The sequence below is a fragment of the Raphanus sativus genome, chromosome 4 (assembly GCF_000801105.2).
Source record: "Raphanus sativus cultivar WK10039 chromosome 4, ASM80110v3, whole genome shotgun sequence".
Taxonomy (NCBI): Eukaryota; Viridiplantae; Streptophyta; class Magnoliopsida; order Brassicales; family Brassicaceae; genus Raphanus; species Raphanus sativus.
The window spans coordinates 9,540,851-9,558,335 of NC_079514.1; the positions used below are offsets into that span (position 1 = coordinate 9,540,851).

A 17,485-nucleotide genomic window follows, 5' to 3' on the forward strand; every position below is an offset into this window, starting at 1 on the left:
GAGTGGCATTATATATATGATTAGTGTAGCTGGTACCTATTATCCATTGAATAATTTAAAAGTCTAGGAAAAATATCTAAAAGCAAGTAGAAAATATACCTTTTGCAGTGTGAGTAGGCACAAAGAAACAAACGCATGTTCGTATGCAATAATGGGCCAAATTAAAGCCCGGGCAGAAAAATAAAATAAAAAAAGTCCAATTGAATAAAAATTTGGAGTCCGGAGGAGTCTGCAGTTTTAAAGACCGATCCCACTCACCATTCTCATTTTGTCCGTTTCCTTCAGTCTCCTCTCCTTTGCTCTCACTAGTACTCAACAGTCTCCGGCGCTTCTTCTTCCGATTCTCCGTCGTTTTACTCTGTAAGTCCTTCACCGGAGTCGTTCATCGCTCCCTCCGTACACATTACATGCTCGATTTGTTTTTTTTTGTTCTCTCTCTTCGTTGGAACGTTGCCCTAAAGTTCCCTACTTTAAAGGTTTTTTTTTTTTTCGTTTCGTGTCCGTAACAAGGTCCGGCTTCATACTTTTCTGTTATTACTAGGTTTCTTGTGTTTAAGTGCTGCTTAGTTGTTGATCGGAGTCTTTCACAGCGAAGAAAAAAGTTCATTACTTTAAAAAAAATCTCTACTTTTTGAGTTTCAACCGCATGTTTTTTGGCTTGATCTATGAGTGGTGACTGTTTGCTTTCGTTGATGCCTTCAGGTTTGGTTCGTTATGGGTTCAAGGGGTGATAAGGGAAAGAGCGTCTCTTCTTCGGGTGGTGGTGACGGCTCTAACGCGGAGGTTGAACAGCTGGTGAAAGGCTTTTCAGAGACGAAGCTGGGTGGTGGTCCTTCACAAGACGGTGGTGGAGAGTGGGAGGTCATCTCCAAACGGAACAAGAACAAGCCTGGGAACGGTGGTGGGAAATCATGGGCTGCGACTCCTAACCAGAACCCTCCTAGAGCGTGGGGTGGTCAGCAACAGCAGCAGCAGCAAGGGAGGGGTGGTAACAATGGCTACGGAAGAGGAAATGCCAAGACTTGGGGAACGCAAGTCTCTGCTGGGCGGGGAGCTGGTCGTGGACAAGCGGTGAACAGAGGGTATGGTGGTAACAACCCGACGCCTGTGACTCGACCTCCTCTGGAAGGAGGATGGAACTGGCAGTCTAGACCGGGTGCTGCTCAGCAGGCTGTTGCTGAGGAGGAGGTTCCAGAGGCGGATGATGTTTCTGAAGGGGAGGAGGATGATTGTGATGGTTTGGATGATTCTGACGAAGACCTTGCGAGTGATGACTATGACTCCGATGTGAGTCAACAAAGCCATGGGACGAGGAAGCAGAATAAGTGGTTCAAGAAGTTTTTCGACAGCTTGGACAGCTTGTCTATTGAGCAGATCAACGAGCCGCAGAGGCAGTGGCATTGTCCAGCTTGCCAGAACGGGCCTGGTGCTATTGACTGGTACAACCTTCAGCCTCTTCTAGCTCATGCGAGGACAAAAGGTGCTAGACGTGTTAAGCTCCACAGGGAACTTGCTGAGGTTCTAGACAAGGATCTGCAGATGAGGGGAGCATCTGTCATTCCCTGCGGTGAGATTTACGGGCAGTGGAAGGGTTTGGGTGAGGAGGAGAAGGATCATGAGATTGTCTGGCCGCCAATGGTTGTCATCATGAATACTAGACTCGACAAGGACGAGAATGATAAGGTTAACTTCTTCTCCTGTCTTTTTACCTGTTTATAACTCAATTTCTCTTGCTTTCTGCTGGTCATAGGTGTGAAAACTAACTATGTTGTACATCTCAGTGGCTTGGCATGGGCAACCCGGAGCTGCTGGAGTACTTCAACGAGTATCCTGCAATTAGAGCACGCCATTCCTATGGTCCACAGGGCCATCGTGGGATGAGTGTTCTGATCTTTGAGAGTACAGCCACTGGCTACTTTGAGGCTGACCGTCTACACAGGGACTTAGCTCAGAAAGGGTTAGATAGAGACGCCTGGGACCGTCGCCGGAGTTGGTTTTCTGGAGGTGTTCGCCAACTGTATGGCTTCCTTGCGACCAAGCAGGATTTGGATGCATTCAATCAACACTGCCAAGGTTCTCTCTCTCTCCCTTACAAATATATTGAAGTCTTGATTAAGAGTTTTGTTCTTCCTTGTTTAAAGTTCGTGTATTTTTTTTTTGTAGGTAAAACAAGGCTGAAGTACGAGATGAAATCGTACCAGGAGTATGTTGTGAAAGAGCTGAGGCAGATCGCTGAAGACAATCAGCAGCTAAACTGGTTCAAGAACAAGCTGACAAAACAGAACAAGCACGCCAAGGTGCTTGAGGAGTCTCTGGGAATATTGAGCGAGAAGCTGCGTAAGACTGCAGAAGATAACCGTATCGTGAGACAGAGAACAAAGATGCAGCATGAGCAGAACAGAGAAGAGGTACGTTTTTTAATCCCGGGAAACACACACAAACTTGATGTTTGAATTAGTACCTACTGATACACTTTTTGGTTAACTTGATCCGGTGGGTTGAAGATGGATTCACAAGACAAGTTTTTCAAAGAGTCCATCAAGCAGATACATGAGAAAAGAGATGCAAAGGAAGAGAACTTCGAGATGCTGCAGCAGCAGGAGCGTGCTAAAGTGGTTGATTTGCGAAAGAGGTATATGTATACAAACTTTTACAGAAATCATCTATCTGCCTTTCTGGTGAAACACTAGAGTAAACGAAACACACATTCATTCTTCTTATGCAGAGCTGAAGAAGTGTCCAGCTTCATAGAATGTCAAGAGAAGGAGATGAAAGAGTTTGTGGAGGAGAGGGAGAAGCTGATAGAAGAGCAGGAGAAGAAGATGGCAGACTGGAAGAAGAAGTACTTCGAGGGGATGCTTGATCTAGAGAGGGAGTTTGACAAGGCGTTGGAGCAGCTCATGAGCAAGCACGGCCTCCACGATGCAGATGACACAGAAGACTACTAGCTTGGCGAGATTGGAGCAAAGACTATTCTCATTCTCAGTAGGGATAATAATAATCTAAGGAGATTTTAAGACACTATTATTATTCTCCATTTTCAGTAAGTCGGCTAAGGAAGAAGTATTTTGTGACCAAAACTAAGGGGGCTGTATTCAACTGAGAGTTTTAGGTGATTTGTATTAAAATGACAAATCCACTGTTATTGAAACATAGATTTTAAAATTTTATTTAAAATCCACTGTTATTGAACTTGACATTTCATAAAGTACTCTGAAATCTACTGTTATTGAAAATATTTTAAGTTGTGGAGTTTTAAGGGGGTGTATTCAACTAAGAGTTTGAAGTGATTTGTATTAAAATGACAAATTCACTGTTATCCAAATATGAATTTTAAAAAACACTTTAAAATCCAGTGTTATAGAACTTGACATTTTATAAAACACTCTGAAATCCACTGTTATTGAACAAAATTTAAGTTAGTGATTTTAGAGTGCTTTAAGTGTTTCTAGAGTGTTTGAGAGGAGTTCTTTAATTATAAAAATAAAAATACAAATCTCACTGTTTTAGATGAGATTTCAGAGTGTTTTAACAAAAATCACACCAAACCCTCTAATTCTCTTGCAATCATCTAAAAACTCATTAAAAATCAAATCACTTCAAATTTCATATTCAATACACCCTCCTTAAAGTTTTCAAGTGATTCTAGGGTGTTTGGGTGGTGTTTCTTAGTTAAAAAAATAAAAACTCAAATCCCATGATTTTAGGTAATATTTTAGAGTGGTTTAACAAAAATCATCTGAATCTCTGCAACTTATTGAAATCATATGAAACTCCATCAGAAATCAAATCACCTCAAATATTAGATTGAATACATCCCTTTAAGTTTCAATGCTTGATAAGTATAAAAGTTTAGGGGTTTTATAAATTACAAGTTGGGGTGTTATAATAGCAATGGGGATAATAGTAAAGTTATCCAAATTATAGGCGCCTTTCGTGCAATTAACATGTTGAGGGGTGACAATAATAAAGTTATCTAAAATATAGGGGCCTTGGGTGCAATTATAGTATTGATGGGTGACAAAGACAATGGTGTGTCATAGTGTTTACTTGCATTACATTGGAAGAGCATCGTCACACGACTTCAATCTCTTGTACTCCCTCCGTTCCTAAAAATAGGATTTTCTGGATTTTATTTTTGTTCCACAAAGAAAGATTTTCTATATTTTTAAGGTACTTTTGTATACTTTTGAGGATCATTAATTATGAATATTTGAATTGATTAAATTTTATTGGTTGATAGTTATTGGAAATTGTATAAAACATAAATAGTAAACTAAAGTTGGCAAATATTTATTGTAGTCTTAATAAACGTGAAAACTCTAGAAAATCTTACTTTCAGGAACGGAGGGAGTATTAATTTACTAGGATCGACCCGCCCTACGGGCGGGAAGTTATACTAAAAACTATTTTATCTGAATTTATATTAATTTTATGAAGCATTTCTAAAAAATATTTTAGATTGAAAAAATATTATAAACAGAATTATGAGATCATATTATTTTATTATTTTTAATAAACATATTGTTTTGAACTAAATTGACAGTAACCTTCGTTATTTTCTATTTTTCAAAGAATACAAAATTAGCAAAAAAATAATTCAGGAAAATATAGAAAGATTGCTGATATGTTACACATATGAGAAAATAGGTTTTGTAAGCAACCTAAAAAGTAATGGCTGTTAAAAAGTGTTAAAAAGTCTTAAAGAAAGACATAGTAAAAGAGTACATATTTGATGATATTTAAGAACACACATATTTAAATATTGACAATAATAAGATCCTAATAGAAATGGTATAAAAGAACAACTCTCATTTTCGAGCCATAAGAACACCTCTTACTTTTCTCTGCTCTCTTTTCTTCTTACCCATTCCATTTTTGGGTTTTGCTATTTCCTACCACCAATGCTGCTCATTAGAATGGCACGGTCTTTCATTATCTATACTCATCTACTATATTAATTTAGGGTCTGTTTTTTTATCTACCGATTAAGGTTGTTAGACACTTTTGGACCTTTTTAGAATTAGATAATCCTAACAACCAAACACCTAAAATATTTCGATTATTTGTATTACATCTACTATATTATACTCGATTTTTGTATTATGTTTAGATGAGATTCTTTACTCTAGAATCTAATAATCCTATCATCCAAACACTTTCAATATTACGATCATTTGTATTATTTCCACTTTTTGGACATTCTCTAAACTCTGATAAACCTATCATCCAATCATTTAAAATATCACAATCAAGTTACATACCTTATACTAAATCAACTATATAATTTGCTTCTCTTGCCAGTTTCCACGTTCTGCATTTCCCACCAACTCAGTTCATATTTTGACTGCTACACCAATTCTGGTCATATTGTGACTACTTTCATCACTCAATAAGTTGTCATTGCATTCATAAATCTCCACCTGCCACACCAACTCATTTCATATTTATAAAACTTTCATCATTCCAAAATTGACACAACGTATATAATTACATGACTTTTCTGCAATGCACCAATCCATTGAGTAATCAGTACAAAGAAGATTTTTAATCATAAGCCACAACCTCATCTATGTTCACTTCATTTCACGATATTTATATGTATCAATAAAACAAAATCATTTATATTTCTTTTATAAATGATTAAAAATCTTCTAATGTGAAAGTAGAAGATTAATTTTTGAATGATTAATTTAAATATATATAAATATTTTATAAATGATACTTCTTTTATATATATAAATATTTTAAAAATAATGTTCATTTGTACTTTTTGATAATTATACAGTTTTATATCAAATTTTATTAATTTTATACAAACTAATTTAATATATTTTAACCAAAATAAATAGATAAAAATATTTAACATTATGTTTTAAATATATACATATCTATTTTTAAGTATAATTTAAAATAAATAATTTTTATTTTATCTTAGTTTTATATTTAAAATATTTTAAAATTTAAAATTTTGTTTAGAAAAACACCTTTTTTGTCATGGTAGAGGAAAACAACTAATCTAAACTATTAATGTCGAAGTATAAATAGTATTTACCCCTTAGAGTTGCACAAAAATTACATAATCATACCACTATCATCAAAACGACGTAGTTTTATTTATTTCTTTTAAACTTTTGTTGCTCTAAATTGGGCTTACGAATTGTTAATGGCCCAGATTATTAATGTTAAATTTTGAATTTTACCAAACCCAACACAGAAAATCAAAACGTGTTGTTTCAAAATCTACTGACCCCTTTGCAAACCAATCCATTCAAATACAATTACAAAATATTCTTCGTATCAAAAAGTTTCTACACCATTATACACGTTTTGTATTACATATGCATGATATAAACAGAGTATAATATTCTTTATGACTATGTTGACCAACATTTTGTATAATAATTTTATAAATGTACAGTTTGATATTTTTATGGTTTAGATTTTGGTTCGCAATATCAAATATTTATTATTGTTTGTCAATTTGTTATATTTTTGTATGCGTATAATATGCTCCTTAAATATCGTATTATTTTAGATTTTGCATATAAAATTGTACCTAATTAAACTTTTTTCCTTCAATATATTTGCATGATAACATTTTAATTTTGAAAAATTACATAAAATTTTTAAAATCATTAAATTGAAAACTACATAAAATTTTGAAACATTGTCGTATAACTAAAAATTATATAATTATAAATAAAATAAAATAACATTTTATAAAATTTAAAATATTATTATAGTTTTATTTCTACTATTATATTATATTATTTATTGTTATAATGATGATTTACGAGTTAAACCTATATATTCCAAAATAAAATTAAATAATACTTTAAAAATGGTAAAATATTATTATATTTCTATTTATATTGTTGTATTACCCATTTTTAAGTTAACGATAATTCACCTTAATTTATATATATATATATATATATATATATATATATATATACACAAATGAACAACTAAAACAAATGAAAATTTAAAACAAATAATGCAGTTGAAGCTTATAAACTATAAATTCATATTAAATACTGGTAAGTGGTAAAATATATACGTTAAGAAAATTTAGACAATTAACAATTTTTTTCTGTTTCTTTCGCGGACAAATTTTTTCTACTGGCTTCGCATATACTTTTCCTTTCAAACTTTAACAAATCGGGCCTATTTGTATGGATGGAGTTTCGTAAAACAATTTTCATAACAACTTTTTTTTGTACATTTCCATTAATTTTTAATTTTTTAAAATCCTGTAATTAAAAATTTAAAATATTTAAACTTACATAACTAACTTATAATAAAATTGAGTTAAAAAACCCAAAATAATATATTGATACTAATAAAATTGATATTTATATATTTTAAAATTTTATAATCAGATACTCAACAAACCGAACGAAATACACCAATATCAAAAATCAACAAATATGAAAGCCATCAAATTTATGTTTAACATTTAATCATTCCAAACATACATCCGCGCGGGCGCGCGGGTCCAAAATCTAGTTTTATTTCTTAATTAACTCGTTTCTTCCCTGGCTTTTCTTTTTTCTCCTTTGTTGTTAAGTGCGCTATCTTCTATTTTCCATAAGCCAATTCCATGACATTCAGGTGAATGCTAGAGACTGCCTTTAAGTCATTTTTGGATTAATGGATTTTCAGTCTTGCTCATCTGGTCCTAAAAAAGACTTTGCACTGTTTTGAAATTTGAAAACCTTTGTATTTATCTACTTTTCTTATGCTAAAATTCTTGTCACTATCTTATGGTCTGCTACTCTGTCATATGGTTTGATACTCTGTCATTTGGAATTTTAAGTGTTTCTGTTCTTGTAGCGAAGGTGTTTTCTCATTAAGGCCATCGTCCATCTAAGTTTTCTATAGCTATTATGATGAACATAGATGCAAGCACTTGAAAGTTTATTTCCCGTGCCAGATACCTTTAGCTACCCTTTCTCTTGTTCTTTACTCAACTCTTGTATGTGAACACCAATTATAACTTTGATTTGTTTTCCAGTTTACTTTGCACTTCCCAATTTGCAACACACTTTTTAGCAGCTTTTGTGGGTACATAGTAATCAATGTTTTTTCATGTCTGAAAGTTCCATCCTTGGCTTCTTCTCCCTCTGATACATACTAAATAGTTATCTATTCAACAGCATCTTAGGGTTTTCAACAGGCTCAATCAAATAGTTTCCATGAACTTGAGAATTTCTTTCACAGCATCTTGGGGTTTGACTTAGCTAGGAAGAACGCATCCTACATTACACCAATAAAGAGCATCATCTTGTTGACTTCTTGATTCTCCGGTAACACAACAAAGCTCCATGAACTTGTCTCTAATAGTCTGAAATGCTTGGGTCTTTTGAGATCTACTTCAGATAAAAACAATGAAAATTTCAGTTGCCAAATAATTATTGATCAAAACTCTTGAAGAAACTCATAAAAACAATGGAAAATTTCAGTTACCAAATAGACATAACACGGAAGAGATTTGATGAGAGAACTAACAAACTTACAGTTTCAAAATACGTATTGTGGAAGTACCGAAGCAGGAAAAAAGATAAAGAAAGACATTCTAATCAGTTTCATAAACATTTTGAGAAAACTTTTTTAAAAAAAAACAGAGTGATTTTGCAGCTATCTATACTCATGCTACAAACTTCAAATTCTTAGTCTTCGGCTTTTCCATGCCTTTGATTATACAAAACTGAACATATCTGAAAATATTTCTAATATGCCATGATGCGTAGTAACTAAAAAAAAATTCAACCACTGACCTCTTAACCCTAGCTTCTTCTCCTCTTTCCTCACTTTCTTCAGATAATTCAATCTGGGTTTGTTGTTAATGGCGTCGACTGATCCACCACCATTGCTAAAATTCAGAACCACATGCCTTTCGATGTACTCTAGCTTCTCTCTCTGCCTCGATGCCATTGAATCTGAGCAACTGCCTCATGAGAAGCTCATCAGTCCTGTCAGACTTCACCACAACTTAATTTCATTCCGACCTTCCTCCTTAAAAAATGCAACAATCAATGACTGGTCAGCGACTCAAATAACAGTCAATATATAAAACGATACTCGATTGGCACTTGTTTTACCCTAATTGTTGTAGTTTTTCATGTTCTTCTCGTAGTCAACCTTGCACTTTTCATTTTTAGCAACATAAGGTGCCTTCTGAATTATTGTGAAATGCAAGTATTACACTTAGTTTAGGAACATGTCAACTGAGATAATAACACAATTATGAGTATGTGTTGAGAGGAAGTATACCATTGTCTCCAGTAAACATTCTAACCTGGTTTTGGAATCAAATCCAACGTCAGTGTGCCTTTAAGATCAAGAGGCTAAGTTACAAAAGAACCTTCACGGTGAGAAGGAGCCACTCACAGCCAGCATGCAAAACAGCAGTATATTTGTTCCTTTGGATGCTCCATCTTGAAAGTCTCACGGAACATTACCTTGGGATCACAAAAAAAATACAGACAGCGTTAATAACACAAAAGAGTTAAGGTATAAACTTTAATGAAAAAAACAATTACTGGAAAAAATCTACTCTTTTAACCTTCAGTAAATTTACAGTAGGCATATGAAAAAGTTATGGACAGAAAAAATATTTAATCCTTGTAGACTACTGAACATATTAAACTGAAGAATCAGTAACCAATAGGCAATGATTACATGAAAAATAAGAAGGCACTTGTTTGGCCTTTTTGTTTAGTTTGGATCATTTGCAGACGCTTTGCTACGTCATGCTCACTTCGTTGGCTTCTTGTCACCTAAAGAGATGGATAGGCAACATTAAGAAACAATATGAACATGAGTTTAATAACATAAGAAGACTATGAACATAAGCTTAAGAACAAATTTGACATGGTTTCTGAAACACTTTGAAGATGAGTTTATGAACATAAAAGCACTCTGAACATGAATTTATGAACATATTTACCTTTGAATCCAGAAAGAGCATACAAGAGACATCAGTTCCTCACCACGCTTGACATTCCTGGTTTCTCAGAATCTGACATCAAATCAGAAAGCAGGATTGCTGAGTTAGCCGTTGCACATAGAATGTATAAAAGTTAGTATTTTCACAGATCGAGAAGATGATGTTCAAGTGAATAAAGCTAACCTTTTTATAGATGTAGAATAAACCGCCTTGTAGAGGGATAACTCACAATCAATGTCAGATCGTGGTTCAAATCGGTATATGTAGTTAAGAAGGCAATAATGGCGCTGGATCTGTAACTCGGACGGTTTCTGTTGAGCAGAGTAGAAGCCTAAACGACTCAAGTGGAGACATACAAAATTTCATCTCGATTTCAGTCGTCCAATCTCTCGAGAAGCCATTGACGGTGTGAGAGAAAGCAGAATACAATTTTTCATGTATCGGACATCAAAGAAGAACAGGAATGGCGTGTAAGTGATGAGACGAAAGACATGTCTAACCCTAAAAGAAAACTCTAAGAAGCTAAAACACAGCCTAACTACAACTAAAGCCCATATACATCACTTAACAAAATAATTGAAACGGTGAGTTTTAGAAACGGGACACATGGCAGCTGCTCAGGGACTGAATTAGTGACGTGGATGGCGACGTGGACACCCCAGGAGAGAAGGAAACTGTCTTTTATATATAAAGATTCTGATTTATTACATCAAAAAATAAATAAAAATATAAAACATTTTAAAATCTCCGTTAAATATCTCTCTCTCCACTGAATCCAACAATCTCCTCGACGAGTTCACGATCTCAGCTGAATCCGCCGTATACGTAACGGAAAGCGTCCAACCTCCAAACCTCTCGATCCGATAATATGGCCCCGCCGGTAGGACAAACGGCGGCGGTAGCAGAAGCTGCTGGCGGCGGCGATGCTCAGCCGCAGCAGCAGCAGAGAGGGTTTGGTTCAACGGTATCCGGAATCATAAGGATCGCAGTGTTCTGGTACTTTGCTTCGAAGTTCTTTTCGCCTAAGCAGAAACCGATGGATCCTTCTCAGACTCATCACCTCATGACCAATCTCTTCCACAAGGGTGAATCTTTGGTAATTTAATTAATTTAACTGCCCCTCTCTTCTAGAATTAGTGGTTTTTTAAAGTTTTGATTTTTTTTTTATTCATGAATGAGCAACCTTCGTTGAATGGTCTCTTTGGTAGGATATGTGGTTTTATCTATCAGAGCAAGACAAGTTCAGTGACTTCAGCAATGAAGGTGCGCTCTATTGGCATGAGACTAATATACCTTATGCTGTATGGACACCAGAGAGTATCAGGACAAAATCACTCAAGTATTATCCTTCTGAGGTAATATAAAGAAAAAAAAACAAAAATTCACATGCTTGGACTTTATTACGAAGCTGGATTGAGTTTACTAACTTTGCTGATGCTGTGTTGTTCCAGACGCTACAGAATAACGGAAGTCTGTATGCTCATGTCTTCTTTGCTCGATCTGGATTCCCTATAGACCCCACTGATCCTGAATACCAACCTCTTAATAGCTTTAGCAGGACTCACCGTATGACCTCTCTCTCAAAAGCTCTTTCTTTTTCTTTTTTTACCAAAAAAAACTTAGGTTTCTGTATTAGCTGAATGTGACTTGTCTGATATATATATATTTCAGCTGTTGCGACTTACTTTCCAAAGCGAAAAGCAAATAAGAAGAAGAGCCTCTTAGGTAATGCTAAAGACTCTGATGAATCCCAGCCAGAGGTTGAGGTATGTATGTGTGGAATTTATATGTTATTGTCTTTTGTAGTCTGATGAATTTAATAGGATGTGTAATAATGAACTAACTTGAAGCTTACTTCGCAGAAAGTTGTTGATAAGAACTCGGAAGTCAAGGAAGAAGTCCCTGTGGAGTGGGTATCCCTCTGGAAACCCAATGTCACCATTAACCTGGTCGATGATTTTACTCAGTAAGTTGTTGGTTCTTGTATTTTTTCTAGTACTATAAAAAAGCTGCGACTCCCATTGCAGACTGAAATGAAATAGTAATGATGAATTCACTATCCATCTTGATATGTACATATAGTTCTGCTTATTTTACAGCGTAGTTAAACTTATCAACTATGGATATAACCTTAAGCAATCTAAGGGGAATGACTCTAGTCCTACATAAGAAATATATTTGACAGTTGATGGCATGCTTGGTTTTCTTTTTCTGTCTATGTGTCAATATTTAGGATTCCATATGGTTGACTAATATCTGCTTTCAATTTTGTGACAGCTATTCACAGAATGGTGTACCACCAAACATTGCTCCCCGTATCCTTCAGTTATTTTTAGAAGCTGGATGATATACTTAATAATTATTTTGGTTTTACCCAACTCTCTTGGCATATGTTTACTCGCTCAATATGTTATAATATGCTCTACTTAACTTTAGATTTACAGACTTGCTGGTAGAACCTAGCACGGGGAATTACTATCCTACAATTTACTTCAATGAGTTTTGGCTGCTAAGGGACAAGATGATTCCAATGAATGAGACAGTCTCAGAAGTACCACTTGAACTTGAAATAAGCCCCATTAGCATGATGAAGTGGCAACTCTTTCAGCAAGTTGATCAGTCTTTCCAGATGCAGCGTAGCTATGGAAGCATGCTTGATGGTGAATCTGACGAACTAAAGGTAATTCTGGTCCTTTATGTTTCACATGAACCTATGACTATGATGTGGTGTTATATTTTTTAATAGATGCTGTTTTTCTTCCTGGATATGATTGTAAATACGTTTTTGTGTGTTTCCAGAGGGTGTTTTTGGAAGGAAATCCCTATCTGTTGGGCATAACGATGTTTGTTTCGATGCTTCATTCTGTGTTCGACTTCTTGGCATTCAAAAATGGTAAATTTAAAGTCCCAACAAAATGACAGCCTATTTTATAACGTTTGTTGATCTTGACTTATCTTGTTGCTTACCCTGTAGATATCCAGTTCTGGAACAAAAACAAATCTATGGAAGGACTGTCTGCAAAGTCTGTTGTACTGAACTTTATCTGTCAGTTTGTCATCTTCCTCTACCTGCTTGACAACGACACTTCATGGATGATACTGGCCAGTTCAGGTGTTGGTGTCTGCATTGAATTCTGGAAAATAGGGAAAGCCATGCGCATAGAGGTACGCATACCATTCACATAATTGCTTCAGACATATTTCAGATTCAGCAAGAATTTACTACGATCATCTCTGATGTGGTTACTACACATATAAAAACCTTGTCAAACATTTAAACCTTAACAGGTTGATCGAAGTGGAATGATTCCAAGGTTGAGGTTCCACGATCGTGAGTCCTATGCAAGCAATAAAACCAAGGAGTATGATGACATTGCCATCAAATTCTTATCCTATGTGCTCCTCCTCCTTGTCGTGGGGTTATCCATATATTCTCTCGCTTACGAACGCCACAAGAGCTGGTATTCGTGGATCTTGTCTTCACTAACAAGCTGTGTCTACATGTTCGGTAAACACCTTCACCATCCTCAAAAAACTGTTGAGATTCTCTCAGTGTGAAAACCGTTCTGATCTTGGGATGGATTTGTGTGATTTGCAGGTTTCATCATGATGTGTCCTCAGCTATTCATCAACTATAAGCTAAAATCAGTGGCACATTTACCATGGAGACAGATGACTTACAAGTTCCTCAACACCATTATCGATGATCTCTTTGCCTTCGTCATCAAAATGCCGCTTTTGCATCGGCTTTCTGTATTCCGAGATGGTAAGTAAAATCTTGCAGAATACTCTCTCTAGTTGATTTAAGTATCCAGAAAGTGGCTTGCAGAATACTCTCTCTAGTTGATTTAAGTATCCAGAAAGTGGCTTATTTATATAATGCCCTGTTTGTCTGTGTGTGTGTTTCAGATGTGATATTCTTGATATACTTATACCAAAGGTGGGTCTACCCTGTGGACAAGACACGTGTTAACGAGTTTGGTTTTGGAGGTGAGGATGAAACTGCAGAGAAGAAGTTGATCACTGAGAAAGAAGAAGAAGAGAACAAGAAAACAAACTAAGCTTCTTTCTTCTTCCTTTTATTTATGTGATAGTGTTACAGTTTCTTAAATTTTTTGTTTTGTTTTTGCTTTCGCTTTGTTTACGTTAATGTTAACTTTCAGAAAAACATTAAAAGAAAAACTCATCTTTATGATTGTTTTCTTAAAGTTATTAATGTCAAACTAATAAATTTCAGTAAAACAAGTAAGTTTAGCGATTGGTTGACTCATCAGGAAGAGGACACTCAAAGTTGAGAGTGTTCCTCATAGTCCTCCTGCCAATACCTCCATTACCATTTCCTTTCCTCATCATTGCCACAAACTCTCCATAGTCTATTTGTCCATCCTATAAAGAAAACAAAATAACCATAAATATTCTTTTCATCAAGAAGAAACAGTTAAAGAAGATCTTTACAAAGCTACTACTACTACTCACATCGTCTTGATCAATGTCTTTGATCATTTCATCAAGATGTTGTGAATCGTTTATACCAAACTCTTTCCAAGCCTGTTGAAGCTCGTCTAAAGTGATGTAACCACTTGAATCTTTGTCAAAGAAGGAGAAGGCAGCCACTAGATTCTCTTCTCTCTCCAGCTTGTTCAAGTGGATTGTTGCAGCTAAGAACTCTCCATAGTCAATTGTTCCACTTTCATCAACATCAGCCTGATGCACACAACACACAAGCACACACAATGAGATAGATGATAAGAATAGTGAAAACTAAAGACAGTTGTTAGTTAGTTAGTTACTGCGTGCAAGAGTTCTTGTATCTCTGATTCCATAAGCTCTGACCCAACACGTTTCACACTGTCTTTCAACTCTTCAAATGTGATGGTCCCACTGTTATCCGTGTCTATCATCTTGAACAGTTCCTTGAGCCCACCGATCTCTTCCTCAGATAGCCTCTCCGCTATTACACGTAATGCCATCTTCTTGAGTTTGTTCATTGCAGAGAACTTCTTCAGGCGTGACACTACCGCACAGTCCAGTGGTTTATCTGGAGCAACTGTGTCATCCACAATCCACGGATGACCTGTGCAAAAGAAAGAAAAAAATCGAAATCACCATTTAAAAAAGGCTAAGCTCAACATGCCACAGAGAGAGAGATAGAGAGAGAGAGAGAGAGAGAGAGAGAGAGAGGTTACACAAGACTTGATGAGCAGTGAGGCGTTTCTTAGGATCGCTCTCAAGCATTTTCTTGATAAGATCCTTGGCACTCTCTGAAACACTAGGCCAAGGATTGGTTTCAAAGTTGAGCTTTCCCTGTAAAATCTTTCTGAAGATGCCAATCTCACTTTCTGTATACAAAAACAGTACACATGAGAGAGAGTGTAACGCTCTGCCCTTATAAAAGAGAAAGAAAGAAAGGTCTAACCAGCCCAGAAAGGAGGGAAACCACATAAAAGAATGTAGAGTATAACCCCAGCGCTCCATACATCACATTCACGGCTGTAATGCTTATGTAAAACCTCAGGTGCCACATAGTATGCACTCCCAACTAGTTCTGCAAACGTTTCACCTGAGAAAATAAAATAAAAAAAACCAACAAAACAACATATTCAAGAATACATAAGAACTAACACAACAGAGAGGCAACATCACACAATACAATAATCACATTGAAGTCAAGAAGACCTGGTTTGCAGAAAACAGAGAGGCCAAAGTCGGTAGATTTAAGAGAAGCATCTTCATCACAAGACGCGAACAAGAAGTTCTCAGGCTTGAGATCTCTATGCAACACCCCGAGAGAGTGGCAAGTCTCCACGACTCCAACAACGGTCTTCATGAGCTTAGCAGCTTCTCTCTCGCTGTAATGACCTTTCTTAACGATCCTATCGAACAGCTCGCCTCCTTCGCAGAGCTCCATCACGAGGTGCACGCTGCTGGAATCCTCGTAGGTGTCTTGTATCCGGACGACGCTGGGGTATTCAGAGAGGTGATGCATTATCTGTATCTCCCTCAAAACGTCGTCGTAGTCTTCTTGGCAGAGGAGCTTCCTTTTGGGTATGGTTTTGCAGGCGAGGTTTTGGCCTGTTTGGTTGTGTGTGCAGAGGTAAGTGGTTCCGAATTGTCCTTGTCCGAGTATTTTGCCGAGGGAGTAATCGTCTTCCACGTTCTTGGTCTTGTAAGGAAGAACCCATCTGGTGGTTCTTGACTTGTTAGCCATAGTTTCAGAGTCTGATCCTTTTCTCTTCTTCTTGTGGTTTAGTTTAAAGCAGAAGAGGAAGAGGAAGAAGAATTGAACAGAGAAACTGAGAAGAGAGGGAAGTGAAGAGATGAACCATTTCTTGACCACTTGGATGATTAATTTATTACCATTAATTAGCTTTCCTTTTAGAGTTTTGTCTTTTTTGCTAAAATCAAAGGAAAATTTAGGAAAGTAAATGGAAATGAAAACATTAATTTAAATATAGAGTTTATATATTTGAGTGAGATATATTATAAGACACTTTTTACTTTTCTTTTACTCTTTAAGACACTTTCTGCATGAGAGACATAATTGTTGTGTTTGAAAACTGTTTTGGACGTTTATACCCCTGCGTGACTGACTGACGTAAATGGCTTTCGTTTCTTTTGTTAAAGCAATAATTAGATGGTAACTTGTTTTTAGATAGTTCAGTTCGTGAATTTATTAGTTATAGGTTTATGAAATATTGTTTTCTAATTGTTCGTGGATGGACTTGTGTGTACGGCAAAATAGAGAGATATTTAATTGGTGGATGGGTATGAATTGTAGACAATTAGTTGTGGACATAAAAAAAATGTCTTGTATTGATGTTTAACGAACACATCCACTAAAAAGTAACGATCTTGAGAAGTTTCCAATTATGATCAGATCCAACAACCACATTACCAACAAACATAACACTCTGAAAAATCTTCCTTCACAGTTCGAAACCAATACTATAACCTAAAGCGAGAAAGATAAAGTGGAAAGACTCATAGTTTCAGGCTCAAATTAAGAAACGATTCGAACTTCATTCTTGTTAACTCGTAATCTCCATCATTGAACGTTAGAACACTCATGACTTTTCTATCAGAAAAAATCATGGAAATTGGAGAAGCTTGGACATAGAACATGTGGATAAGATAAATGTGGACACAAGGACTGTGGACAGTTGATCTTCTTCTCCTACTCGTATCCACAAGCCTATAATCTTTCTCCACAAACTAAACAATACAATAAGATCATTGTTGATGATACATAGCAAGAGGTTTAGGCTTATGCAGAGGTATCAATGTCCTGATCAAAAAGAGATTCTAGTCCTCCTACATCGCAAAGCAAATCCATTGGCGATACTCCACAAATAACCAAAAGCTTCTCAATCCCGCTATATCTCTTGTCTCGTAAACAAAACCTATGTAATATATTGTTAAGCCTTTCCTAATAAAGGGCCTATGGACCATACACTTCCCATAAATTCTATGAAGAATAGTTTTCAAGTTCCCTTTCTCTAGGATCTTCTGTCTCAAGCAACTCAAGCAACT

General features: G+C 35.9%; 3 protein-coding genes and 1 long non-coding RNA gene across 7 annotated transcripts; 2 read left to right on the forward strand and 2 right to left on the reverse strand.

Annotated features, from left to right (window-relative positions):
* Positions 1-204: 204 nt before the first annotated feature.
* On the forward strand, positions 205-3,192 carry LOC130511722 (protein SUPPRESSOR OF GENE SILENCING 3-like). Its single transcript, XM_057009181.1, has 6 exons — positions 205-360; positions 703-1,683; positions 1,782-2,073; positions 2,164-2,408; positions 2,505-2,632; positions 2,726-3,192. The coding sequence occupies exons 2-6, from the start codon at positions 715-717 to the stop codon at positions 2,946-2,948; spliced, it is 1,857 nt and encodes a 618-aa protein (XP_056865161.1). The 5' UTR covers positions 205-360; positions 703-714; the 3' UTR covers positions 2,949-3,192.
* A 4,813-nt stretch (positions 3,193-8,005) lies between these two features.
* LOC108837442 (uncharacterized) lies at positions 8,006-10,461 on the reverse strand. 4 transcript variants are annotated; one of them, XR_001947331.2, is made up of 7 exons: positions 10,139-10,461; positions 9,956-10,027; positions 9,688-9,785; positions 9,305-9,467; positions 9,108-9,183; positions 8,784-9,021; positions 8,006-8,375 (listed from the first exon to the last, which is right to left on the reverse strand). It is a non-coding gene; the product is annotated as an uncharacterized LOC108837442 (long non-coding RNA). The 4 variants fall into 4 exon arrangements; XR_008945288.1 differs by having other exon boundaries at positions 9,108-9,233; XR_008945289.1 differs by having other exon boundaries at positions 9,280-9,467.
* Positions 10,462-10,688: 227 nt separating this feature from the next.
* On the forward strand, positions 10,689-14,150 carry LOC108853756 (uncharacterized). The gene is made up of 12 exons (XM_018627192.2): positions 10,689-11,051; positions 11,164-11,310; positions 11,407-11,521; positions 11,627-11,721; positions 11,818-11,921; positions 12,233-12,270; positions 12,400-12,635; positions 12,755-12,848; positions 12,930-13,120; positions 13,244-13,463; positions 13,554-13,721; positions 13,865-14,150. The coding sequence occupies exons 1-12, from the start codon at positions 10,824-10,826 to the stop codon at positions 14,014-14,016; spliced, it is 1,788 nt and encodes a 595-aa protein (XP_018482694.1). The 5' UTR covers positions 10,689-10,823; the 3' UTR covers positions 14,017-14,150.
* Positions 14,126-16,286, reverse strand: LOC130511776 (calcium-dependent protein kinase 12-like). Its single transcript, XM_057009361.1, has 6 exons — positions 15,632-16,286; positions 15,372-15,515; positions 15,142-15,294; positions 14,746-15,029; positions 14,432-14,659; positions 14,126-14,341 (listed from the first exon to the last, which is right to left on the reverse strand). Exons 1-6 carry the CDS (start codon positions 16,161-16,163, stop codon positions 14,207-14,209), a joined length of 1,476 nt encoding a protein of 491 aa, XP_056865341.1. The 5' UTR covers positions 16,164-16,286; the 3' UTR covers positions 14,126-14,206.
* Between the last annotated feature and the right edge of the window lie 1,199 nt (positions 16,287-17,485).

Coding starts and splice junctions, on each gene's coding strand:
- LOC130511722 (XM_057009181.1), top strand. CDS start 715: ATGGGTTCAAGGGGTGATAAGGGAAAGAGCGTCTCTTCTTCGGGTGGT. Junction 1,684..1,781: donor ACAAGGACGAGAATGATAAG/GTTAACTTCTTC, acceptor TGTACATCTCAG/TGGCTTGGCATGGGCAACCC. Junction 2,074..2,163: donor ATTCAATCAACACTGCCAAG/GTTCTCTCTCTC, acceptor TTTTTTTTGTAG/GTAAAACAAGGCTGAAGTAC.
- LOC108853756 (XM_018627192.2), top strand. CDS start 10,824: ATGGCCCCGCCGGTAGGACAAACGGCGGCGGTAGCAGAAGCTGCTGGC. Junction 13,121..13,243: donor GGAAAGCCATGCGCATAGAG/GTACGCATACCA, acceptor AAACCTTAACAG/GTTGATCGAAGTGGAATGAT. Junction 13,464..13,553: donor AAGCTGTGTCTACATGTTCG/GTAAACACCTTC, acceptor TGTGATTTGCAG/GTTTCATCATGATGTGTCCT.
- LOC130511776 (XM_057009361.1), bottom strand. CDS start 16,163: ATGGCTAACAAGTCAAGAACCACCAGATGGGTTCTTCCTTACAAGACC. Junction 15,295..15,371: donor TTTCCCTCCTTTCTGGGCTG/GTTAGACCTTTC, acceptor TTTTGTATACAG/AAAGTGAGATTGGCATCTTC. Junction 14,660..14,745: donor TACAAGAACTCTTGCACGCA/GTAACTAACTAA, acceptor TGTGTGCATCAG/GCTGATGTTGATGAAAGTGG.